This window comes from Pseudorca crassidens, chromosome 5, assembly GCF_039906515.1.
Source record: "Pseudorca crassidens isolate mPseCra1 chromosome 5, mPseCra1.hap1, whole genome shotgun sequence".
Classification (NCBI taxonomy): Eukaryota; Metazoa; Chordata; class Mammalia; order Artiodactyla; family Delphinidae; genus Pseudorca; species Pseudorca crassidens.
In genome coordinates this window covers 130,489,057-130,516,211 of record NC_090300.1, presented here as the reverse complement: position 1 = coordinate 130,516,211, position 27,155 = coordinate 130,489,057, and the positions used below count along the sequence as shown (strand labels likewise).

The 27,155-nt window shown below is 38.6% G+C and overlaps 1 protein-coding gene across 7 annotated transcripts in view; it reads right to left on the bottom strand.

Moving 5' to 3' along the window:
- The window catches only part of JAM2 (junctional adhesion molecule 2), a 407,749-nt gene that overhangs the window by 364,975 nt on the left and 15,619 nt on the right, over positions 1 to 27,155 (bottom strand). For 6 of the 7 annotated variants that reach the window (XR_010943810.1, XR_010943811.1, XM_067739257.1 and 3 more), the window contains exon 2: positions 1,587 to 1,652. Coding sequence is in view for 5 of the 7 variants with exons in the window: in XM_067739257.1 (XP_067595358.1) it covers positions 1,587 to 1,652 (66 nt within the window). In the remaining 2 variants the exon portion in view is untranslated. Of the gene's footprint in view, positions 1 to 1,586; positions 1,653 to 3,223; positions 3,345 to 27,155 lie in introns of all 7 variants that reach the window. The other variant, XM_067739261.1, reaches the window with a different exon arrangement.

The window sequence follows — 27,155 nt, the reverse complement described above, 5'->3', positions numbered from 1 at the left end:
AAAGTGATACAAAAATGGTACAGGGTTTTAGTTTAGAGTGTTGGAAATGCTTTGAAACTAGATAGAGGTGGTGGTCACACAACACTGTGGATATAATAAATGACACTTAATTGTTCACTTTAACATCGTGAATATTATGTTATGTGAATTTCGCCTTAATACATTTTTTTAAAGTAATGTAAGACTAAAGAATATACTCTTGGCATCCTAATTCAGATATCATGGCGTAGGGCCTGGGGAGGCAGGGATGAATATCCACGGTATCCAGCTGGACCCAACAGTAAGATCCTCCAGAAAAGTAAAAAGTGAGAGAAATTAACTTTGTTTCCTTTGTCCCACATGGATATCCTGCTCCATCTTGTCCTCTCACTGTGCTCACTCATTGGCTTTTCCAGTCTCCTTTTTGGCATCTCACCCAGCCGTGTTTGTCTTCCCTATAAGTACTCCATAGTCCCAAATTACTACCAATCATTAATTTCTTTTTCCCACCTCTCCCCATTTAAAGCTACGTCATGATAAAGAGTGTTTTATTAGCTTAATCATGTAAAATATTAGGACTTCAAAGAACCTGAATAACCTAAATAATTATTTAAGTGAATGACTGATTCACTGATTCTTATTATAGCATATTATTATTTAACAAGCACATATAACTTACTCTATGCCAGGCATGACTGGTTAAATACTAGATCATTTAATTCTTCTCACATCAGGCCCCCTTTTTAAATCTTTTTCTCTTTACTCCAAACCTATCTCTCTCCAACTGCAGGAAACTAAGACATGCCTAAAGAAAAGGGATCAGACATTTGAAATCAGTTTCTTAAATGTTTATGGTCTAAAGAAGCATCACATTTAAGAAACAGTAATTTTTCAGGTTGCCCAGTATTATTAATGTGTTCTAGGTAAAAACCCTTCAGAGAAGTAGTAGATAGTCAACATTTGAAGTAAATTTGTAAAGGCTTATAATTCTTTTTGGTTATTAGATCCTTAAAAAAAATTTAATTGTGATAAAATATACATAACTTAAAATTTACCTTCTTAATGATTTTTACTGTACAGTTCAGTAGTGTTAAATACATTCACATTGTTGTGCAAGCAATCTCCAGAACTTTTTCATCTTGCAAAACTGAAACTTTACACCTGTTAAATACCAACTCCTCCCTTATAAATATTTTAAGAGGCTAAAATAAATAGCAAAATGATACCCCAACAGTAGGCTATATTAACGTTCTCTTAAATACATAGAGTGGGGTTTGCAGTGTTAATTCCCATTTACCAAATTTAGCTGACTAGAAACTTTGCAAGATCTCCTTCTCCCAGTTTTACAAATTAGATTTGATTTGTTGCAAATACTTTATGTAATGAGACATTCTTTGTACATCAGGTCTCTCGCGGAATGTCCAAAATTTCTACTGAGGAGGTGGAGAAAGGGTTCTCAAGGGGGAAGCAGCAGGGAGCAGCATTTCAGCAGGGGAGTTAGCGTGAAGTGAGACAGAGGTTCCTGACAAACAGAAAGGCACTAACGTGTGTCATCTCTGTGAGTTATTTCAACAATACGGACCGTGAAAATCAGTAAGGTACTCTACCTTGAAACTCTATTGCTGTGACTACTTGATGATCTTTTGAGGCAGAGAATCCATAGGCCTTATGATCTGAAAGATTAAAACAGACAGGATAATTAAAATAGTGCAAAAGGCCATTTTCACATGTTTGAATGGGATGCCATATTAAAGAAAACTAGCCTGAAGTTTGGTGACAGTTTCACACAATTCATAACACATAAGTTTTCAAGTATCAAAATAGGAAAAGCTCAGGCAAACTGTACGTTTTTTCCATTTTCTATATTGTGGTTTTGCCCTTTAAGCATTTCCCAAAGCAGAACTCATGCATCTATTTGCGCCCCTCCCCCCTGCTGCCCCCTCAGACAACACACTCTCACAAGCTCAACTGTTAAACAAGAGTTTATGTCCTTAATTCAGCCTAATGTGCGATCTAGTACTGTCACAGGTATTGCCCCCTGCAAATAAAAGCTAATTATTTTTAGTGCTTTAGGTAAGGACATAAATTGCTTTATGAACTTATCTCTGACTATACCTATATCATATAGAAATGAGTCATTCAACGTATTTACTATGAAATGTACATAGTACATACATGGTATGTACATGATATATACATAGTATATATGTACATAGTATATACATAATATATAATGATTATGAACTTTGTGTAATAAAGGTCTGATAAAAAATGCAAGCAGAACACCTTTGTTATCCCCCTAAACAGTTCCATGATTTTCCAATCCTGGAAAAATCACTGATCTATAAGACTGAAATCCCTAATGGGATCTGATATGATGATGATGATGTTGATGACTGATGGTGGCGATATTATCAGTTTCCCCACCTGATGAAATCCACATTTTTTTCAGGTGGGGAAACTGACGCACTGAGAGGCTAAGAAACTTGGCCAAGGTTATATTAGTCGTAAGTGGTGGATCTGGGATTTTAACTTACCTAAATTATACCCAAAGCCCACATTGTTTATTACTGTTCTATACTGGGCCTCACATCACGTTCCTCCCAAGCTGAACTATGAGGAAGGACTGCAGATTAACAAAGGTGCCTGGTGGAAAAGTCCACTGGTCTAATGAAGACGGCATAGGTTGAGAAATTGGTGGTAATAAGCAAGGCAAGGACTGGCTCAGAAGAATAACAGGAAGGTGGAAGCTAAGAGACTATGACTGGAGAAGTAGGACACTAAGGTAATCTCAGAGGAAAGCTCTAGATAAAGCTTTCTCAATGTTGACACTATTGACATTTGAGACTACATCATTCTTTGTTGTGGGAGGCTGTCCTGTGCATTGTAGGATGCTTTGCAGTATCACCTGCTTCTACCCACCAAACGCCAGTAGCATCCCTAGCCCCCTACCCCAAGTCATGACAACCAAAAATGTTCCTAGATATTGCCAAATGTCCCCTGAGTGTAGGACGGGGAAGTCCTACCTGGTTGAGAACCACTGCTCTAGACTTACAGCTAGGCTGGTTTGACAACCCAGGAATAGACTTAAGGAGGGCAAGGAACCATGAGTTCAAGGATTTGGAAAGTTCCTATAAGATCAGAATTTCTTAACTATGAAATAATTTATTACACTTTTGTGAAGGAGAGAAAAATCCTTCATATGACATGGCATCTTATCTTTCAATCATTTATCTATAAGTACCTTGACATGTAAATGAATCTTCCACTGTGCCGGATTCTATCACTCCTGAAGAATACATGCTATTCTGGATAATTTTTTCTTTTTTCCTTTCTCTCTTCTCTTGGAAGCCTGGACAGCAAATCTAATTGTGAAATTAAAAATCTCAGAAAACTATAAACCTCAAATGTCTAGCTCAACTGTTCAACATTGTTTAAATATTCAGGTTCTACATATCTCTAGATTGCAAACATCTTCACTAAGGAAATTGGCCAATCTATGTGAAGAATGTAGGCCTGAACTGATCCTTTTTACTGCCCTTGTAAATATATTTGTATAAAGCAGTAACCCACTTGGCTCAGTCTTAGAGAGGTATTGGAGCCACCAAAGAGTAATTTCAAAATAACTCTTTTGCTTGCATATTTCAAAAACCATGAAGGGGTCCAAGAAGTCTTTTAAAATACTCTATTTTCCCTTTTCCATGTACTTTTGTCACATACTAGAATATGTCCCATAGTCCTCTGAACTGCTCCCCCCACCAGCCCCTCATGCCTTTCTTTTCCAGCTTCTCCTCTCCTGCCTCAATTTTATTTTGTAGAGTCCAAAAGGAGGGTTTGGATTTTCAGAGAGCAGAGGAAGGGAAGAGACTAAGCTGGCCAAGCCAGAATCCTCTTAAGTGAGCTGGAGAAAAGTTAGGGTCTCATGGGTCCTTGTGCATTACACCCACATTTAAATGACATGATCGCTGAATGTTTTTCCTGTGATTCTGATTCTAAACCACTATTCTGTGAAACTTTCGAAGTACACTTTGAAAGAGTCTCTTTTCTCCTTTAGAAATGTGTAAATTAGTGTGCTCAGAGAAGTTCCAATTATGACTGGCATTTCTCATGACTTTTGAACTATTTTAGTATACTTTTTAGACAAAACAATGAAGATTCATATTCCCTAGAAACCAGTTGAGAGGACAATGTTGGCAAAATAGGAAAAGATAATCTTTGTTCCCTTCACATCATGTCTTTGAACTTTTCAAACACCACATTGCCTACTGAGAATGTTTATTTTCTTTAGGAGTCTTGGGCCTTCTTTCATTTGAGGCAAACATTAGTCCAATCTGAGACTGGAAGATTTAGGACCAGATTGAATCATCTTTCCCTTTTCCTATTTTTTAAAAAATTAATAATTAATTAATTTTGGCTGCGTTGGGTCTTTGTTGCTGCATGCAGGCTTTCTCTAGTTGTGGCGAGTGGGGTCTACTCTTTGTTGCGGTGCACAGGCTTCTCATTGCGGTGTCTTCTCTTGTTGCAGTTGCAGAGCACTGGTTCTAGGCATGCAGGCTTCAGTAGCTGTGGCACGCAGGCTCAGTAGTTGTGGCGCACGGGCTTAGTTGCTCCGTGGCATGTGGGATCTTCCTGGACCAGGGATCAAACCCGTGTCCCCTGCATTGGCAGGCAGACTCTTAACCACTGTGCCACCAGGGAAGTCCCTCTTCCCTTTTCTCAGTTCCAGTTTTCTACTTGCTAAAACTTCCTTTGAGAATTATTTCTTTAATTTTCAAAAATCACTTTTAAAGTTCTATGGAAAATAACAGCTGTTAATTTCAGGAATGTTATTACTTCCCTCATAACTTTTGTATGTATATATTTGAATAGAAAAAAAATGTGTCTCAGACAAGGAAAAAGAAAGGATTGGTTGAATTGCAAAAGCTATGAAGGTAAAACAATTATAACGGGGCTTAGTACTATTAAATTAATGAATAGATAGCATTTCTTGGTAGGCTGAATATTTCCTTCAATGATTTTAAGCATCTTCTCCTAGCTGTCTTGCTTCCTCTAATTCCATTTACTTCAAGGTTTGCCTTTAATTAAGTAAAAATATTTTTTAAAGTGTAGTCACTTACGTTGAACTTATTTAAACAGAAAGCTCTAAATCTTAAAAAAAATATATAAGATTTCTACTGTTTTCCAGCCTAAGTCTTCAAATTCAGTTTTATTTTTCTAACTTGAACCCAATAACTCTATTTATGAAAACAAAATGTTTTGTATCAGTATTTCACTAGCAGATGTTAGGAATAGGATCTGTTGGCCGTATTCTTTTTTTTTTTTTAAATATATTTATTTATTTATTTGATTTATTTATTTTTGGCTGTGTTGGGTCTTCGTTGCTGCACACGGGCATTCTCTAGTTGCGGCGAGCAGGGGCTACTCTTCGTTGCTGTGTGCAGGCTTCTCACTGAGGTGGCTTCTCTTGTTGCGGAGCATGGGCTCTAGGTGCGTGGGCTTCAGTAATTGTGGCACACGGCCTCAGTAGTTGTGGCGCACAGGCTCAGTTGCTCCGTGGCATGTGGGATCTTCCCAGACCAGGGCTCGAGCTGCGTCCCTTGCACTGGCAGGCTGCTGGCTGGTTTCTTGAACTGATTTTCTTTCTTCACTTTTCTTGAGTAAGTTAAGTAGAAAAATAAACAAAAACTTGTCAAGTAGGGCCGCTGGTTAAGGTCAAAAATTGTTTTAAACCTAGTTACAAAACGTCTTTCATAGCTATGGATGTGTTCCAAAATCACTGGCAGTTCATAAAATGAGATTAAGAGATGATTATTTCCATAACTTCTAAATCTCCAAGTCAAGTAATTCCTAGTCAAATAAAACCTTTGTGATTCTTTTCTCCCCCCCACTGTAAGAATGAAAGTTCTTATATGTCTATCACCCGTCTAAAATAATTTGGTTTGACTAAGAATAAATATGTATTCACACTATCACAACTTAAAAATTTATTATAAAAGTGTTATTTAAGTGAACACTTTTCATTGAAAACATGATTAGGAAAAACTGATATGTTACAGAGGTTTTGTTTGTTTTAAAAATACATTAGAGAGGACTTCCCTGGTGGCACAGTGGTTAAGAATCTGCCTGCCAATGCAGGGGACACGGGTTCGAGCCCTGGTCTGGGAAGATCCCACATGCCGTGGAGCAACTAAGCCCGTGAGCCACAACTACTGAAGCCTGTGCGCCTAGAGCCTGTGCTCCACAAGAGAAGCCACCACAGTGAGAAGCCCGCACACCACAACAAAGAGTAGCCCCTGCTCGCCACAACTAGAGAAACCCCGCGTCCAGCAACGAAGACCCAGTGCAGCCAAAAATAAATAAGGACTAATAACTAACTAGTAAGGACCTACTGTATGCCACAGGGAACTCTACTCAATACTCTGTAATGACCTATATGGGAAAAGAATCTAAAAAAGAGTGTATATACGTATATGTATAACTGATTCACTTTGCTGTAATCCTGAAACTAACACAGTATTGTAAATCAACTATACCCTAATAAAAATAATTTTTTAAGTACATTAGAGAGAATACCGTGAATAAAAGCAAGTCATAAAAACTGTGGGTATAAATTATTTCATAAGTTTTCAAAAATAAAAATTAATAGCCATGTGTTTTCTTTTTAAAAATTTATTTATATTATTTTTTGGGGGGCTGCATTGGGTCTTCGTTGCTGCATGCGGGCTTTCTCTAGTTGCGGCGAGTGGGGGCTACTCTTTGTCGCGGTGCGCAGGCTTCTCATTGCAGTGGCTTCTCATTGCGGTGGCTTCTCTTGTTGTGGAACATGGGGTCTAGGTGTACAGGCTTCAGTAGTTGGGGCACACGGCCTCAGCAGTTGTGCCTCTCGGGTTCAGTAGGTGTGGTTCATGGGCTCTAGAGCACAGGCTCAGTAGTCGTGGTGCAAGGGCTTAGTTGCTCCACAGCATGTGGTATCTTCCTGGACCAGGGCTTGAACCCGTGTCCCCTGCATTGGCAGGTGGATTCTTAACCACTGCGCCACCAGGGAAGCCCTTAACCATGTGGTTTAATCACTTATATACAATTATTAGAGTAACAAATACTTTAAAAATCCATAGGGCTAGCAGTAACAATAATACCATCCAGTATTTATTACAGATAAATATTTATATGGATAGAAAGTAACCTAATGAGGTAGGAATTAGGATATATTAGATAATATACTCATCTCTCTCACTATCTGTCATTCAACCATAATAGGTCATAGAAGGGGAGGGAGAGGGCTTCCCTTGTGGCGCAGTGGTTGAGTCCACTTGCCGATGCAGGGGACACGGGTTCGTGCCCTGGTCCGGGAGGATCCCACATGCCGCAGAGCGGCTGAGCCCATGAGCCATGGCCGCTGAGCCTGCGCGTCCAGAGCCTGTGCTCTGCAACAGGAGAAGCCACAACAGTGAGAGGGCCGCGTACCGCAAACAAAAACTAATAAATAAGGGGAGGGAGAGGAGAGGGCGGAGGAGGGAGAGGAAGGAAGTAAGGGAAAGGGAGAGAGAGACAGACACACAGACGGACACGTTCTTCTAGTCTCGGGCCATTCTGGCCCTTCTTCTTAAGGAGACATTGGCATCCTATGTTCAGAGAAAGGGGAGACACACCAAAGGGCAAGGAGGAATAAAAGACATGTTTGACTTTGGAGCTACCCATGGCTGATGTCCTGGTGAGTTAGTGATGACCTGAAGAATTTAAGGGTGATTTTGACAATGAGTAAATTTTCCCCTTAAGAACCTAGCATCTAACAAAGATGTGACTCCACTCTGTTAATATCCTTATTTGACAGATGTGACAATTGAGAGAGGTTAAGTACCTTGCTCAAGGTCACAACACTAGAAAGCAGGGAAGCCAAGATGTGAATCTACCTACAGATACGTTTAGTCCGGCTCCACAGACCTCCTCCCACCCCACCCCTCATCCCCCGTTCTCAAATCTGTGCAAGGCATTGGGAGAAATCAGTACCAAACAATGCTACTCTCAGGCACTCTGCAGACAACTTCACATCCACTATCAATCTTTAGGGTTGTAAAAATATTATTCAGAGAGTTTATAACAAATTGCCATTTTAACAGAGAAAGTGTTAACGGACAGATGTTTATGGTGAATGAATTAATTTGAACAAACTTTGTACAAATATACAAACTTTGTATATTTGTATATATTTGTATATTATATACTGCACAAAAATTTTATGCTCCTTCCCTTTTCTGATTTTTTAATCATTTGAATACAAGAAGAACAAATGATGCTTTGGCACTAAGTATAAGTTGTTTTCATAAAACTATATGCGTTAGGCACATATGGACACTTTATCTTTGATAAAGGAGGCAGGAATGTACAGTGGAGAAAGGACAGCCTCTTCAATAAGTGGTGCTGGGAAAACTGGACAGGTACATGTAAAAGTATGAGATTAGATCACTCCCTAACACCATACACAAAAATAAGCTCAAAATGGATTAAAGACCTAAATATAAGGCCAGAAACTATCAAACTCTTAGAGGAATACATAGGCAGAACACTCTATGACATAAATCACAGCAAGATCCTTTCTGACCCACCTCCTAGAGTAATGGAAATAAAAACAAAAATAAACAAATGGGACCTAATGAAACTTCAAAGCTTTTGCACAGCAAAGGAAACCATAAACAAGACCAAAAGACAACCCTCAGAATGGGAGAAAATATTTGCAAATGAAGTAACCGACAAAGGATTAATCTCCAAAATTTACAAACAGCTCATGCAGCTCAATAACAAAAAAACAAACAACCCAATCCAAAAATGGGCAGAAGACCTAAATAGACATTTCTCCAAAGAAGATATACAGACTGCCAACAAACACATGAAAGAATGCTCAACATCATTAATCATTAGAGAAATGCAAATCAAAACTACAATGAGATATCATCTCACACCAGTCAGAATGGCCATCATCAAAAAATCTAGAAACAATAAATGCTGGAGAGGGTGTGGAGAAAAGGGAACACTCTTGCACTGCTGGTGGGAATGTGAATTGGTTCAGCCACTATGGAGAACAGTATGGAGGTTCCTTAAAAAGCTAGAAATAGAACTACCATATGACCCAGCAATCCCACTACTGGGCATATACCCTGAGAAAACCGAAATTCAAAAAGAGTCATGTACCAAAATGTTCATTGCAGCTCTATTTACAATAGCCCGGAGATGGAAACAACCTAAGTGCCCATCATCGGATGAATGGATAAAGAAGATGTGGCACATATATACAATGGAATATTACTCAGCCATAAAAAGAAACGAAATTGAGCTATTTGTAATGAGGTGGATAGACCTAGAGTCTGTCATACAGAGTGAAGTAAGTCAGAAAGAAAAAGACAAATACCGTATGCTAACACATATATATGGAATTTAAGAAAAAAAAATGTCATGAAGAACCTAGGGGTAAGGCAGGAATAAAGACGCAGACCTCCTAGAGAACGGACTTGAGGTTATGGGGAGGGGGAAGGATGAGCTGTGACAGAGCGAGAGAGAGTCATGGACATATACACACTAACAAACGTAGTAAGATAGATAGCTAGTGGGAAGCAGCCGCATGGCACAGGGATATTGGCTTGGTGCTTTGTGACAGCCTGGAGGGGTGGGATAGGGAGGGTGGGAGGGAGGGAGACGCAAGAGGGAAGAGATATGGGAACATATGTATATGTATAACTGATTCACTTTGTTATAAAGCAGAAACTAACACACCATTGTAAAGCAATTATACCCCAATAAAGATGTTAAAAAAAAAAAAAAACTATATGCGTTAGTAAATTTAGGGAAACTTTCACAGTTTTCCGTTACCCAAACCACTGGACGATTCAATTTTTCATGTGATATTTGCAATGAAGTAAATAAATTAACTTCTTACAGTAAAATAAATTCTCAAAAATTTCAAAGAAATGTTCTTCAAGCACATCTTCAAATGTTTAATGGTGGCCAACAGCATCAGAAAGCCATCAGTAGCTGAATTTCTCACCAGATGCTCACCACTAGGACATGAAAGAAGCCCTTTGAGCATTCTGAGGTCTTTCTTTGACACTCCCCAAGTGACAACCTCAGCCAAACACAATTTGTTCACCAGTGGCATTGACTATAGATTTTAGATAGACAACAACAGTCAACTCAAATCCAGCAGACTCTCAGACAAGATGAGGAAATGCTGTCTTCCAACACTGATGCTAATAGGAATCACATACTCAATGTAAGGCATGGATATTAACCATTCTATGTCCTAATTCGTTCTCCCTAAGATTAAGGTGCCAGAAAACAATGGCCTTAACACTCTGTCAGTGTAAAATAAGAAATCGTTACTAAAGATGTCAAGTATCAAAACAGACAATGGCCAAGATACTAAAATGGGAGATAAACCTGAGTGTCTCTCTTCACTAATTGATTTGTAGTCTGGGTTGTGTCTCAGGAACATCCTTAAAATATAGATGGTACATCAGGCTTTGAGAACTTGATGATACTTTAATTTAAGATTATTCATTGCCCTTTAATGCAAAATTATAGTTGCTAATTCTTAAACTTCAATATAGTTTTTCAAGATTAAAAGTCCCACCACCAGCATTCGATAGTTACGTTTCTCAGCAGCAATAAACATACTAATATAATTGTCAAGTAAACAATTTTTGAGAAGACGTATTGTTAGTCACTTCTCCAGAATTTTGATCAGCTCTGAGCAAAGAGCTAAAACCAAGCTTCTGAATCTGGATTCTGAACTCTGGTTCTGAATCTCTACAATATGCAAATCTGCACAGAAAGTCCTAACAACTGACAACACAGATTATTCAGTGGCTGGTTGGGCCAGGGGACAATGAAATGGTTATTCTACAGTCATTTGATATCTATAAATCCACTGAAGCAACATATGTGAGAAGACAGCTCTTTACCATCTGTTAAGCTCTCTCTATCCCCAACTCTATATAGATGTTTGTTTTAAACTTTCTTTACACTTCAAGAGTTTTATTTCTCCACCTTACTGACTGAATTTCGGGAATCAATAGCAACCGTTTAATGCAGTAAAAGTTATGTTTTGAAAGAGTGAACATGCAGCTATGAATACAAATTGTGTTTTACAGAGACTAGCATAAAAAGTATCAAAAAGATCTCTAATATCACCAGTCTGTTAAATTTATAATCTGCAAATGAAGTTATCTTTGCATTTCTCAAATGAAGATAGTGCACAGCTAATGTTTTCAATCTTTTTCTGAATTAGAAGATCTATAGAATACAATGAATGGACACATAACAGGAGACAGACTGACTGAGTTTAATAAGGCTTAAGCTCTGGGGTCCTCCCTTGCCTGGACACCTCCTAAGGGCCTGGGAGTGAAGTGAAGAGGGCCTAGTAATTTGCACATTTTGTAAAATTTGCAAGGATAAGATTTTTTTGTATAATTTTTCTTAGTGAGAACTTTAATAATCTATCCCGGCACACACTTATGGACTGCTCCTTATTAATGAGTTTACTTAGCTTTCTAAATTTGACCACCCACAATAAAGTGGTCTCCAGGGTCCTGAACTAACTGTCTGATAGTTCAACCTTTAAAATAGTAAGATTTTTAAAAAATTTTTTAAAAAATTAATTTATTTTATTTTTGGCTGTGTTGGGTCTTTGTTGCTGTGCGCAGGCTTTTCTCTAGTTGAGGTGAGCAGGGTTACTCTTCGTTGTGGTGTACAGGTTTCTCATTGCAGTGGCATCTCTTGTTGTGGAGCATGGGCTCTAGGCGCATGGGCTTCAGTAGTTGTGGCACATGGGGTCAGTAGTTGTGTCTCGTGGGCTCTAGAGCACAGGCTCGGTAGTTGTGGTGCACGGGCTTAGTTGCTCCGCAGCATGTGGGATCTTCCCGGACCAGGGCTCGAACCCATGTCCCCTGCATTGGCAGGCAGATTCTTAGCCACTGAACCACCAGGGAAGCCCCTAAAACACTAAGATTTTATATGACCAAGTAAATTGTATTCTCTTTCTCAAATTTCAATTCTTAAAATATGACAGTTGAATAAATTTTAGTTTTTAACTCTCCTGCTGTATGATGATTCATAAAAGCTTTAGCCCTTACATTTCATACATGTGCTATTAATTAAATTCTATTACCATAAATGCTTCCAGAAGAGATCTGAAAACTAAGGGAAAGCTTCCCAGTTTATTGTTGCTTCATGCTTCCTTGATTAATCTTCAGGAAGCCAAAGGAACAAGAACCATTTATTTTGAAGTGCAGAACATGGAAACAATGGCTTGGCGTTGCTTAACTGTCATATTTTACTACTGTCAGGCAAGATTGCTCAGGGTTAGTTACCCTGATTTCTAGGGTGCTCAAATCCAAGAACTATAACTTCCCCTTTCTTTTATTAAAGACAGTTCTCTGACTCATTCTTTTATTTCAAAACTGGTCCTACACATCCAACTGTGAGCTAACACCAGAATGAATTTTTTAGGGCCAGTCAACTAAGCCAATTGAAAGAAATGATTTAATGAACATCTGTGTTATGGACTGAATGTTTGTGTCTCCCCAAAATTAATATGTTGAAATCCTAACCCCCAATGTGATGGTATTAGGAGGTAGGGTTTGGGGGAGGTGATTAGGTCTTGAGGATGCCGTGCCCTCATGAATGGGATTAGTGTCCTTACAAAAGGGACCCCAGAGGGCTTCCCTGGTGGCGCAGTGGTTGAGAGTCTGCCTGCCGATGCAGGGGACACGGGTTCGTGCCCCGGTCCTGGAAGATCCCACATGCCGCGGAGCAGCTGGGCCCGTGAGCTGTGGCCGCTGAGCCTGCGTGTCCGGAGCCTGTGCTCCGCAGTAGGAGAGGCCACAGCAGTGAGAGGCCCATGTACAGAAAAACAAACAAACAAACAAACAAAAAAACAGGGACCCCAGAGAGCACTCTCTCTCTCTCCACCATGTGAGGATACGAGGAGTTGGCAGTCTGTATTATTAGTAAAATCCAAAAAGTCGAAACAAACCAAATGTCCATCAACTGATGAATGGATAAATAAAATGAGGTCTAGCCATACAATGGCATATTATTTGGCAATGAAAAGGAATGAAGTTAAGATAACATGACACAACATGGATAAACTTTGAAAATATTATAAGTGAAAGAAGCCAGTCACAAAGGCCATATATTATGACTCCACTTTTATGAAATTTCCAGCATAGGCAAATCCACAGAGACAGAAAACAGTACGTAGTTGCCAAGGGCTGGGGAGAGTGCCTGTTACAGGTATGGGGTTTCTTTTGGGAGTAATGAAAATCTTTTGGAATTGGATAGTGGTGACAGTTGCACAAATCTGTGAATATGTTAAAATAAAACACTGAATTATCTACTTTAAAAGGGTGAATTGTATGGTATGTGAATTATATCTCAATAAAGCTGTTTAAAAAACAAAACAAAAAAGTATCAGTCTGCAACAAGGAAGCAGGCTCTCACAGACACCGCATCTTCAAACACATTGATCTTGGACTTCTGGCCTCCAGAACCATGAGAAATAAATGTCTGTTGCTACCCAATCTGTGGTATTTTTGTGATAGCAGCTCAACGTAACTAAGACAATCTGCATGCATTCAAATCAGTGGGGCCTACAGAGCTACATCCTGGAATGGTCGTAAAATGAGTATTAGAGATCCAATTTTTGACCCTTATTCAGATCAAGTATTAAAAAGATGGACAAAGGTATTTGTGTCCAAATACGGCATGCAAAAGTCTAATTGCTGGGACTTCCCTGGTGGTGCAGTGGTTAAAGAATCCACCTGCCAATTCAGGCGACACAGGTTCGAGCCCTGGTCTGGGAAGATCCCACATGCCGCCGAACAACTAAGCCTGTGTGCCATAACTACTGAGCCTGCGCTCTAGAGCCCGCAAGCCACAACTACTGAGCCCGAGAGCCACAATTACTGAGGCTGCATGCCACAACTACTGCAGCTCGCACGCCTGGAGCCCATGCTCTGCAACAAGAGAAGCCACCGCAATGAGAAGTCCGCACACCGCAATGAAGAGTAACCCCCACTCTCCTCAACCAGAGAAAGCCCGCGTGCAGCAATAAAGACCCAACACAGTCAAAAATAAATTTTAAAAAACGTCTAATTGCCATAACATAATTCAAGCGAAATGGCTTTGACATCCTGTACAGCATGATGAAGACTGAATTTGCGGCAGAATCAGCGAGATATTTTGAATTATGTAGAGTCAGTCTCAGCATTTCAAGTTTCTGATGAGGAGATATTAGAACTGACTTCTCACCCATGGGGATAAAGAGCTAAATAGTATTGTATCACCAACACCACCACCTTCCACAGGTTGGCTTTTTGACTGAATATCATCCAAAGGCAAACAAAAAGCAACGTTAAGGTCCAGATGGGTGCAGAAAGGGTAGTCTGATCGAAATGTGACCTAAGTCTTTATTCCAGATGAAAAGAGAATCATTCTTTGTCTTCAGGAAGTCAGAACTGACAGAGAGGAAATGAGATCTATCTAGGTTGGAAACCCTTTGCTATGAATGATTAGTTACTTCGCCTTGGGCAAGCTACAGCCTCGATCTTCTAAACCTTAGTTCCCACTTAGGTAAAATGAAGCTACCAATGCCTTCCTTACAGGTTGTAAAGATTAAATTAAAGTATGTAATTGCTTAGCCTCGATGCTGGCAAGGGTCCAATCTCTACAGTTTGTTTCTCCTCTCCCTCTCCTCACTCCACATTGTTTTTTATCCAATGGGTTGATGCAGATTTAGTGTTTCATAAATGACTCCATAGTAATAATGTATTAGGATGGACTATAAAAATAGAGAATGAATTTTTAGAGTTATTACTTTTTCTTCCCTTTTAATTAATTAGGCTGCGCAGCTTGCCTTGTGGGATCTCAGTTCCCCCACCAGGGACTGAACCCAGGCCATGGCAGTGAAAGCGTCAAATCCTAACCACTAGACTACCAGGGAACTCCTATTTTTCTTCCTTTTTAAAATGACTAGCTTGACTTCTTCATTACAGTGGCTGCCTAGAGAAGGGAAGGCCTAGGTTTAAATTCTTGCTTTGACATACTTGGGACAGTTATAGCCTCTTTGGATTGTGTTTTGTCATTTGTAATACATGATTTATGATGACACCTTCCCTAACTACCTTAATCTCACAGAATTCATCATTCCCTTCTCCTTTATATGCTTTTTGCACTTAACATCCAGGACAATACACTTGTCTAGGTTTCCTTCTCATGGATCTTATCCTGGGACATCTCCTCTTCTCTGTCTATACGTCCTTCCTGAATGATGTGAACCAAACTCAGGGCATTAAACACTCCCAGATGTTAACAACTCCCAAATACATAGCTCCAGTCTAGGTGTCTCTGCTGAACTCTGGACTCAGATCCAAACGCCTATTCAACCTTGAAGGTTTAACAGACATTTCAAACACTACGTCCAAACCTCATCTTTATTTATGAACCTGCTCCACTTTCCCCACCTCAGATGATTATTCTGGTTGCTTTGGCCGAAAATCTTGCAGTTATCTTTAATGATTCCACTTCCCCAAACCCATGCCATATCCAGTTCATCAGCAAACCCTATTAGCTCTACCTTCAAAATGCATCCAGAAACTGTCCATTCTCACTAATTCCATTGCTACCACCTGATCTGAGCACCACTGCCTCTTGCCTGGATCACTGCAATAAACTCCTGACTGGCCTTCTACGCTATCCTGCTCCTGCAGAATTTAATCTCAACACATACACTAAGGTGATCCTTTGAAATGCTAAATCAGATCGTGGCACCTTGGATTAGTTCTTTATTTCACCAGAGTAAGGGTAAAAGTCCTTCATTGGCCGAGATGGCTCTATACAATTTGGCCTCATTGCCTTTCAGACCTTCTTAACTCTTCCCTCTGAGCTCTGCTCCAGGGACAATGGCCTTCTTCTTCCTCAAAACAGGCCAGGCTCTGTCTATTTCCTCTCCCTGAAAGCCTCTTCCTTCAGAGGTTTACAAAATCCTTCACTTTTTCAAGTTTATTCTCAAAATATACCTCCTTGATGAAGTCTACTCTGATGACCCTGTTTAATATCACAATCTCACCTGCACCTGACCTTTTCCCTTTCAAACTCCTGCTTCCCTTAATCCTGCTTTGATTTCTCTTTTTTCCATTGAACCTGTCATTCTAACATAGTATATAATGTACTTATGTATTGAGGGCAGGGGCCTTTATTTCTTTATCAATAGCCCAAGGGCTAAGAATAATGCTTGATGTGTAGTAGATACTCAATAAATATTTGCCAAATGAATGGAAATGAATTTAATTATGGAGAAAATGAAAATGGAATATAAAGAGCTATGTTTAATTTTTTAAATTAAGGGATGAGACGCACAAGATTAAACAATGAAAAATTTTGAAGCAGCCAATTTGAAACTAAAAACACTTAGTGCATCACTGTGGAGAATCAATTTTCATATTATGCTGCAACAAACAATTAAACATATTTGATGCTAAAAATGATGAGTCAACTCCTAAAATATCTTTCTGAGTAGTTGCCTTAAATGTGATTTTAAATGCCATAAATCACCATTCTTGTTTTAAAAACATCTTTGTCACCTAAAAGTAAATTTAATAAAAATTTCTGATTTTAATAACCACAAAGGTGAGAAGTTTTATCTTTTAAAACAAAATTACTTGCTTTTTAAAAGTTTTGATGTATGATTTAAAATAGCATTGTGATGGTTAATTTTGTGTTGACTTGGCTGTGCCACATTGCCCAGATATGCGGTCAAACATTTTTCTGGATGTTTCCATGAGGCTGTTTTTGGATGAGATTAACATTTAAATTGGTAGACTTTGAGTGAAGCAGATTGCCCTCCATAGTGTGGGTGGGCCTCATCTAGTCAGTAGATGTTCTGAATAGAACAAAAGACTGAGCTCCCTCAAACAAGAAGGAATTATGCCAGCAGACACCCTTGGAACTTGAACTGCAGCGTTGGCTCTTCCTTGATCTCCAGCCTGCTGGCCCACTCTGCAGATTTTGGACTTGCCTGTCTTTTTAATCGCATGAGACAATTCCTTAAAATAAATCTAGATATCTATATATTTATATCTATGTACACACACATATCCTATTGGTTCTGTTTCTCTGGAGAATTCTGACTAATACAAGCATCATAATGAATTACAGTACTAAATTAATTTTGGAGTGTCTAATTTAATACAAGTGTTCTTTTTTTTTTTTTTTTTTTTTTTGCGGTACACGGGCCTCTCACTGTTGTGGCCTCTCCCATTGCGGAGCACAGGCTCCGGACGCACAGGCTCAGCGGTCATGGCTCACAGGGCCCAGCCGCTCCGTGGCATATGGAATCTTCCCAGACCGGGGCACGAACCCGTGTCTCCTGAATCGGCAGGCGGACTCTCAACCACTGCACCACCAGGGAAGCCCAATACAAGTGTTCTTTGTATCTTAGGAGTTCCTTCTGGAGGTTCAGCAATACACTGTAATTTTAAGAAATGTTCCATAATCATTTATGTTCTGAGAAAGCTCATCTAGAATAAACTTACAATGTCAACCACTCCTCTTTAAACTTTAACAAACACCCTTCTCAGAGCCATGTCTATATCTTCAAGACATGTTTAATTTAATCTTCCTTATTATTTTCACATAAGTCTTAACTTGGAGGGGAGGTGTGGGCATTAAAATTCTTCACTAAAATTCTTTCCAATCTTCAAGGTCCCTCTTAAGTCTTACCACCTCTAGGAACTTCTCCTGTGAAAGCTCTGAATGATATTTTGACTACCCATGGAACTTTCCTTTCCAACCTACTTTGATAAAATTAAATAGCATTTTATGATTTGGCTCATTTGGTGGCTTTTGTGACACCATTTCCCTCCTGTTTTTTTTTTTTTCTGATGCTCCTTTTCTGTCTCCCATCCCTCAGATTGGCCATTGACTTCTAGCATTTCATAGAAGATGAAGGTTTCATGGTCATAAAGATTTGACAGACATTGGGTTAGCAAGTTAAATCAAAGTTATCTACTGTAGAACTTTACAGAGCTCTTAATATGCTAAGGATTATTGTGACTTTCCAAGGGGGGGATATAATTTATAGTAGAATAAGAGAGAAAAAGTCCAAGAGAAAAGTATGTAGAAGATTGAGAAAAGGCAATCAGAGAAGTAAGAGAAACCAGGAAAGAATGATGTCATGGAAATCAAAGATGGGCAGACTTGCAAGAAGGGAGTATCAACAACGTCTGAAGTCTCAGAGGTCAAGTAAGGTTTTGATGAAAGTAAGCTGTGAATTTAGGAACTAATAAGTTACTGGTGATACAATGATAGCAATTTCAATGGCGTGGGAAGGGCAGTTTGACCGCAGGTTGAATGGTCAGTAAAAAATGGAGAAAATAAATGTAGAGCATCAATTCAAGATGTTTGACTATAGAATCATGGTGGATCTTTTTCCCTCTCGAAATTGCAGACTTGAACATGTCTATAGCCTGTGATAAAAGAGTTAATAATGAAGATAAGTTGAAGATATATGAGATAGGGAATAACTGCTGAAGAAAAGGACCCAATGAGACTAGAAGAAGAGCATCATGAGCACAAGTAAGGAATTAGCTTTCGACAGGAGACACTCCACTTCCTTTGATTCAGGAGGGAAATAGCCAAGTACGAATACAGATGTGGACAAGTTTGCAATTCATCTGCCTCCCTCCTACATGAGTTAGATTCTGAAAACACAATCTGATCATATTTAGCTTCCTTCAGAGGCTTCCCCTTTGCCTTCAGGATGAATTCCAAATTCCTTCAAATGGCCTTTCAGAACTAGCTCCTGTCTTTCAATCTCCCCCCCAATCACTGCCCCCCTCCATACCCTATGTTCAAGTCACCCACCATGGGGCTCCCACTCACGTGGGCTCTTTTCACTCCAAAAGCCTTTGCAGTCTCAAAGGCTCTCTGCCTCAAATCCCTGCTCCCCAATACTCTCCTGAGAAATGCTGAATTTCTCTGTATAATTCAACACACCGCTGAAATATCAGGAAAGGTAAAGTCTTCACCAGCCCCTCTGTCCTTCTATACATACTCATCCATTCTCCTATATGACACAGCACTTTTTACGAGCCTTTATTTGTTTATTTTTACAAACTGTCTCTTACATATCTGATTCTTCCATTGGGTAGTGTTGGCACATGGTGATATTAGGAACTGTACCTGTATTGTGCTTAACACACAAAAGGAGATAATTAAATGTCTGTTGTAGACAAGACTGAACATGTTTTGTCTTCAAATCAGATGTATTATAAATTCTTTTGCAGTATTTTATATGTACTATAAACTATATACCTAATGTAGAACATATTTTACATATACTATAAACTATATATATATATATTTTTTAATTTTATTCATTTATTTTTGGCTGCTTTGGGTCTTCATTGCTGAGTGCAGGCTTTCTCTAGTTGCGGTGAGCAGGGGCTACTCTTCATTGTGGTGCACGGGCTTCTCCTTCTTGTGGCTTCTCTTGTTGAGGAGCATGGGCTCTAGGCGCGTGGGCTTCAGTAGTTGTGGCACGTAGGCTTCAGTAGTTGTGGCTTCCAGGCTCTAGAGTGCAGGCTCAGTAGTTGTGGCGCACAGGCTTAGTTGTTCTGCAGCATGTGGGATCTTCCCAGACCAGGGTTTGAACCCGTGTCCCTTGCATTAGCAAGTGGATTCTTAACCACTGCGCCATCAGAGAAGTCCCTAAACTATATATATTTTTAATCTAGCACAATACCTGACATACTAGACCAATGAATAAAACTAGCTGAATTAAAATCAAGTATTAAGCTTTAGTTATATTTTAACATTTTTTGATTGTATTAAAGGTTTATAGCCTCTTTTTACAAAAATCTAAAATACTGACACTGCATAACTCTAAACTAGCAATACCTTCACTACATATAAAAGGAAAAAACTACTTTAGCATATTTTGGTGAAATGTGCATATATGCACACATGGTTTTCCTGCAGTGCATTCTGTAGTGTCATTATTTTTAACGTTTTTCTCCCATTTCACTTTTTTTCCTCATGTCAGCTAAAAATGGACCTTGGAAAGGGAAAAGTTGGCTCCCTAAAAATAGAATATATAATAAATTTCCTACCTTCAACTGCCACAAACTGAAGAATTTAGTGCAATGATGAAATACATGTAATTTACACTTATTTATTTTAACTCATTGGTTCTCAGCACTATCAGAATCTCTTTTCACAATAAATTTTTTTTTTTTTTTTGGTGGTACGCAGGCCTCTCACTGTTGTGGCCTCTCCCGTTGCGGAGCACAGGCTCCGGACGCGCAGGCTCAGCGGCCATGGCTCATGGGCCCAGCCGCTCCGCCGCATGTGGGATCTTCCCGGACCGGGGCACGAACTCATGTCCCCTGCATCGGCAGGCAGACTCTCAACCACTGCGCCACCAGGGAAGCCCCATAATAAATTTTTGATGCCTCTTTTATTATCCTGAAACAAAATTTATAGATAATTAACATTATATATTTATATTATATATACAGAATTTGGAAAACTAAATATAATATTTATAATAAATATATTATATATTTATAATATATAATAAATATATTTATATATTATATAAATATAATATTTATATGAACTAAATATAATATTCCTTTAATATTAAGGAGAAATAAAAGGAAAACAATTTATAGTAACATAATATATATTTCAATTTATAAATGCTTGTACATGACTACACTAGAAGACACAGTGAAGAAGTCAGATATTAATCTACACTTATTGACAATAGCCAAGATATGCAAACTACTGTCGACGGGCAAATGCATAAAGAAGCTGAATAAATATTATTCAGCCATTAAAAAAGAGTGAAATTTTGCCACTTGCAGCAACATAAATGGACCTTATGCTATGTGAAATAAGTCAGAAAGAGAAAGACAAATACCATATGAACTCTCTTATATGTAGAATATTAAAAAAAATAAAATTTCTTAAAAAGCTCATAAAACAGACTTCCCTGGTGGTCCAGTGGTTAAGACTCCATGCTTCCACTGCAGGGGGTGCAGGTTTGATCCCTGGTCGTAGAACTAAGATCCCGCATGCCATGGTGTGCAGCCAAAAAAAAAAAAAGCTCATAAAAAATAATAATAACATTAAATTGCATTTAAGAGAAGTAAGAAAACCAGAAGCCATCCCAAATGGTACCGAAAAATAAAGAACCAGGTTACTGTGGACATTAGAATAGAAAATTGTATATTTAGATATATATTAAGGCTGTGCAACAACAAAAAAACTGTGTTCATAGGTAAAAAGTTTGCACTTATATGAACATGCAATGGAATCTGAGAAAGTCATGGAGGATGAAAGGTGAGGGACACAGGGAAATTATTTTGCAGCATGGCTTGGCACACAGATGTTTATCAGCCTGGTTCCTGCCCCACAAACCACCCATCACTGTGACAATTAAATAGGTCCTACAGAACTCCATGACACCCCCTGGGGCAGGAACACCGCTCCTGGGGCTAGTTCCCAATTGAATTCTTTGAACACACTCTGAGCTAACGGAAATTTGGAAGCTTTGTTTAATAAACTGAAAGTGTTCTCCACTTATACAGCTGATGTAACATAACCATAAAGTTAATTTTTCAAGAGTGAAACTTATAATCAGTATCATGATACACTGGTGGTACCTGTCCTCACAACAAAACTGCAAATGGGGTACCGGAGAGGATACAGGATTTATTCAAGACTTATTTTACACAGTTTGGAGGCTTTTCAATTTTGTTACTTTCTATCTTACCTCTTTCAACTTTGAATTACTCACTGCTCCAAATTGAAGCCCAATATAATTCTTCCTACTCACAATATGCTGTATTTCAAAGGATAACATTTTCAGCTACGAAAACTTTAACTAATTTTGATGAATTTAACTGGGATAATTGATGTCTCTTAAGTCTTCTTATCTCTCAATAACAGTATGCCCAAAACTATTTTATTCTTTTTCAGGCATGTACTATCACCCTTTTAAATGATATTTAAGATCTCTGATCCACATCTTCAATAAAAATCTTTGAAAAGGTAAGCATATTATGAAATCATAACCCAGTTTTCTCCACCTTCAAAGATATAACACAGGGCTTCCCCGGTGGCGCAGTGGTTAAGAATCTGCCTGCCAATGCAGGGGACACGGGTTCGAGCCCTGGTCCGGGAAGATCCCACGTGCCGCGGAGCAACTAAGTCTGTGCGCCACAACTACTGAGCCTGCGCTCTAGAGCCCATGAGCCACACCTACTGAAGCCCGCGTGCCTAGAGCCCGTGCTCTGCAACAAGAGAAGCCACCGCAATGAGAAGACCACGCTCCACAACGAAGAGTAGCCCCCCGCTCCCCGCAACTAGAGAAAGCCCGTGCGCAGCAACAAAGACCCAACACAGCCAAAAATAAATAAAAATAAATTTATTTTAAAAAAAGATACAACACAGAGACTCATATTAATTAAGCTATAAGTGCCCGAAGCCTAATTAGAAATCCTGGACTCAACATTCTTAAAGATCTTATAATATTAACTTTTAGAAAAAAGGCTAGAAATTAGGGGGACTTTTTCCATTTCCCTTTAAAATGATCTGTGATGCTCTTAGGTTGACTAAATTCGATAATAAATCCCTGATGATATTGAATATGCTCATTTTTGGATATTTTTCCCATTTACTTAAACAAGATTTTCAGATCATGAAATATTTATTGCAGGCTTATGGGTTACCCTTCGGGTTAATATTGCTCTGAATTCAATTTGAGTTGTGAACATGGAAGGCATTTATATATGTTAAGACAACCACAGTGCAAATATACGAATATCAAAAAGTATTTATTAACTCATTAAGATATTTAAACCATGAACCACATTCCAAATAGTATATTCAAATTATTTTCTTATTACGATAGAAACAATTAGTCATTTTTGCACTGCGCCTGCAGGCCACTGTGTGCTGATTCTAAATCTGTACATAACAAGACGGAGGGAAGCTCCCTCTCTCCCTGCCTCGTGCATCATGTTGCTGAAGTGAACACCAGGAAAGAGTATCTTCATTTCCCCCCGAATCTCCTCAGCCTTCTACCTTTCCTGATACTTTGTCACCCACAGAGGAAAAACAATGAGATTTGGAGTCAGCAGTTCTAACTTCAAGTCCTGCCTCTAAGTACTGTATCCCTAAAGACATTCTAAGCCTCTGTTTCTCATTTATGAAACCGTGATAAAAATAGTTCTAGGTACCACAAAGGGATGTTAACACGACTTAAATACCATAATTCCAGTGAAAGTATTTTTTTAATCCTAGAGTTCTATTCAAATGCTAATTTTGTTCTTTCTTTACTTTTTAATCCCTCAGGTTGCCCTTACTTCACTCTGATCTTTCCCCTTCTTCATCCTTCTTAGCCTCCAGATAACAACTGACTTGGCAAAATTCCTCCCCTCATCCATGACACTGTTCTGTTGCTTGCCTATTATTTCCCTGGGCACTTTTTCTTCATTGTCTCTGCTCCTTTACATTCTTTTTTTTTTTTTTTTTAAACATCTTTATTGGAGTATAATTGCTTTACAATGGTGTGTTAGTTTCTGCTTTATAACAAAGTGAATCAGTTATACATATACCTATGTTCCCATATCTCTTCTCTCTTGTGTCTCCCTCCCTCCCACCCTCCCTATCCCACACCTCTAGGTGGTCACAAAGCACCGAGCTGATCTCCCTGTGCTATGCGGCTGCTTCCCACTAGCTACCTATTTTACATTTGGTAGTGTATATATGTCCATGCCACTCTCTCACTTTGTCACAGCTTACCCTTCCCCCTCCCCATATCCTCAAGTCCATTCTCTAGTAGGTCTGTGTCTTTATTCCCATCTTACCCCTAGGCTCCTCATGACCTTTCTTTTTTTCTTAGATTCCATATATATGTGTTAGCATACGGTATTTGTTTTTCTCTTTCTGACTTACTTCACCCTGTATGACAGACTCTAGGTCCATCCACCTCACTATAAATAACTCAATTTCGTTTCCTTCTATGGCTGAGTGATATTCCATTGTATATATGTGCCACATCTTCTTTATCCATTCATCCGATGATGGACACTTAGGTTGCTTCCACGTCCTGGCTATTGTAAATAGAGCTGCAGTGAACACTGTGGTACATGACTCTTTTGAATTATGGTTTTCTCAGGGTATATGACCAGTAGTGGGATTGCTGGGTCCTATGGTAGTTCTATTTGTAGTCACTTCTCACCCTCTTTCCAATAGTCTATACAGACATCTTTAGTTGGCTATTTTGTTGCCTCCCGAACTATAGACAATAATCACTCCTTTTCCATTTAAATACTATGATTTCTATGGTTCTTCATGTTTACAATACTTAGAAGTATTGTTCTGATTTCTTTCATGTCCCCTATATTTAATCAAGCACTAAGACTTACCAATTTCTATTTTAAATGTCTTCTGGATTTAACTCTTTTTAAACAAATTTTTTGACAGCTACTTTAATCTTGGACTCTATTACCTAATACCTGGGCTAAAGTTACCTTTTTCCTCCTGTCTATCCTACATGTAGGGGTCAAAATTATTGTTTACTTCAAATACCAATTTTCTGGCATATTGTTTCACTCATCAAAACTTCCAGCAACTTCCTGTTGCCTACTGCATCAAATAGAAACTAAACATAATATACATGAAGATATGAGCTCCATGAATACCAAGCCACTTTTGGAGCCCATGTCTTGCTTCTTTTCAAAATAAACTCTGTGTTTTAACCAATAAGAACTCTGAAAAAGGCAGTTTAAAATTAAAACATGTTCACAACTCCACATAATTTTATCATCACAGGCTAAGTATGGTACATTTCCCCCATTAAAAAATATAAAACGTTAAATTATAAAGAACATTATCATCACTAAATCAAACCTCCTCCCTCATTTTACAAATAAGGAAAATAAGACCTGAATAAAATTAAGCCGTTTTCTAAAGCCACATCATTACTAAGAGCAGAACTGACACAATCTTAGTTCCTTGGATCCCAAGCTCCATTTTATTTACATCATACTTTTTGTTTCTTTGTGAACAAATGTGACATTTATGGTTTAAAATATAAGGAGGTTCTTTGAACCATCCAGTAGAGACATTTCACATGGATATTTAACCTATAAATTTGATAATGTATCACTGTCAAATATACATTAGAAATATAATTCATAAAATTAATTTAAAAAGTGAAGGTGATTCTGCCCATCATCCCAGTCAGTTTGAAAATGCCCCAGAGTCACCCTGTCAGGGAAAATGTAATGGATATTCCTTCAAGTAAAAGATGGGAATCCACTGTCCTCTGGGAACAAAAACATTACTATTCTACACACTCATTGGTGAGGTAACTTAGCTTTATTAAAAAGTACCTCTGTGTCCCACTTCCAAAATTACTTGTCCTTTTTTTCCCTAATAATTAGAAAAATACATTTCTTCAGCTATTCTAGCCCATGTAATGCAAAAGGCTAGTTTTGACTGTTCTCATCATTCCTCAGCAGATTTGGGTGTCTCACCACTAAACATATAAATAGTTGAACGTGTAAAATGGTACAGGCTAGAGAGATACGACTTGTTTGTTCAAATAATTAGGACTCTAAATATAAAATCGATTAGAGGGTTGTGATGCAATCTTGCTTGCACTCTAAAACCAAGAAATAATAGAATGGAAGGTGAAGTGAAACTCTTTCCTCTATTAACATCTACATTCTCTTGCTCATGAATTCATGGCGCATTGGGGGAAAGTGTTGAAAATAGCTTCTGACATAAATGACTACACTGCTAGTGTGCATAAGCTGCTGACACAGGCTCTAGGTTGCTTCCAAACGCCCCTATTTCTTCCATTTTTTCCCCACAACCAGAGTCTTCTCTAGAGAATCTTTAGAGCTTTGGAGTCTTCAGGGTTCGAGGAACTATGGGAAATTAAATCATATAAAGAACTCATTTCGGGGACATCCTTGGTGGCGCAGTGGTTAAGAATCCTCCTGCCAATGCAGGGTACACAGGTTTGATCCCTGGTCCTGGAAGATCCCACACGCCACGGAGCAACTAACCCTGTGAGCCACAACTACTGAGCCCACGTGCCACAACTAGAGAAAGCCTGCTCGCAGCAACAAAGACCCAATGCAGCCATAAATAAATAAATAAATAAAAGAACTCATTTGGAACTTGACATTAAGTTATTAATGACATGGGTTTGAACATTAAATATTTTAGAAAGTACGAGCAATTTTGAAAGAGTTGATAATGTCAAATGCTGGATATGACCTTACCCTATAAGAAGGCTGCAAGTGTTCTCTTTTGTTGTTCAGAAGAGCCAGATGCTTGATAAGAAAGGCCTGATTGAGTCAGCCTGCATTAAATAAATGCAGGAGAAAAAATTTTAAATATTTAGGAATTTAATCAACTCACTTTTTACATTCATCTTTTCTTGCCATCAGTCTATGAATATGACATGCACTCATCTAATGGGTCCTTTCACATTTTAGGGAATAAAATATTAAAGTTCCTTTCAAAATAAATGAACCGAAAGATCCACACTACATCATGAAGAAAAACGGCTGTTATGCAGTGGATTTACTAACAGATTTTGCAGTGTAACCCAGGATCGTGGAGTTCCAGTTAGTGGCAGGGTGTTCATTTGTTTGTCTGCAGGCATTTTATTAGTGTGAAAGAGACAAACTAGATTTAAAAGGGGGTTATTTAAACAGAATGTGGGTTTCTTATATTGACTACCCTGGCTAAGATGTGGAGTTTAAGAAAACAGACAATTCAGATATCTTATGTAGACTCACTTTGGTCTTTTTATTTTCTCTTTAAACCAGTAGACTCTAAGGTAGAATGTATAAGAAAACCCAGAGGGGTGAATAAAAATATTAGAATTTCTATATATTTGTCACATTCTTCTCTTTATTTGTATTTATGGGTTTAAGTAGTTTTTTACTATGAAAAATTTCCAAATAGACATAAAAGTGGAGAGAACAGAACAATAACCCCCATATTTCATTATTTGGATTCAACAGTTATAAAGACTTTGCCACATTTACTTCATCTACCCCTTTTTGTTGTTGAGGAATTTTCAAGCAAATCAT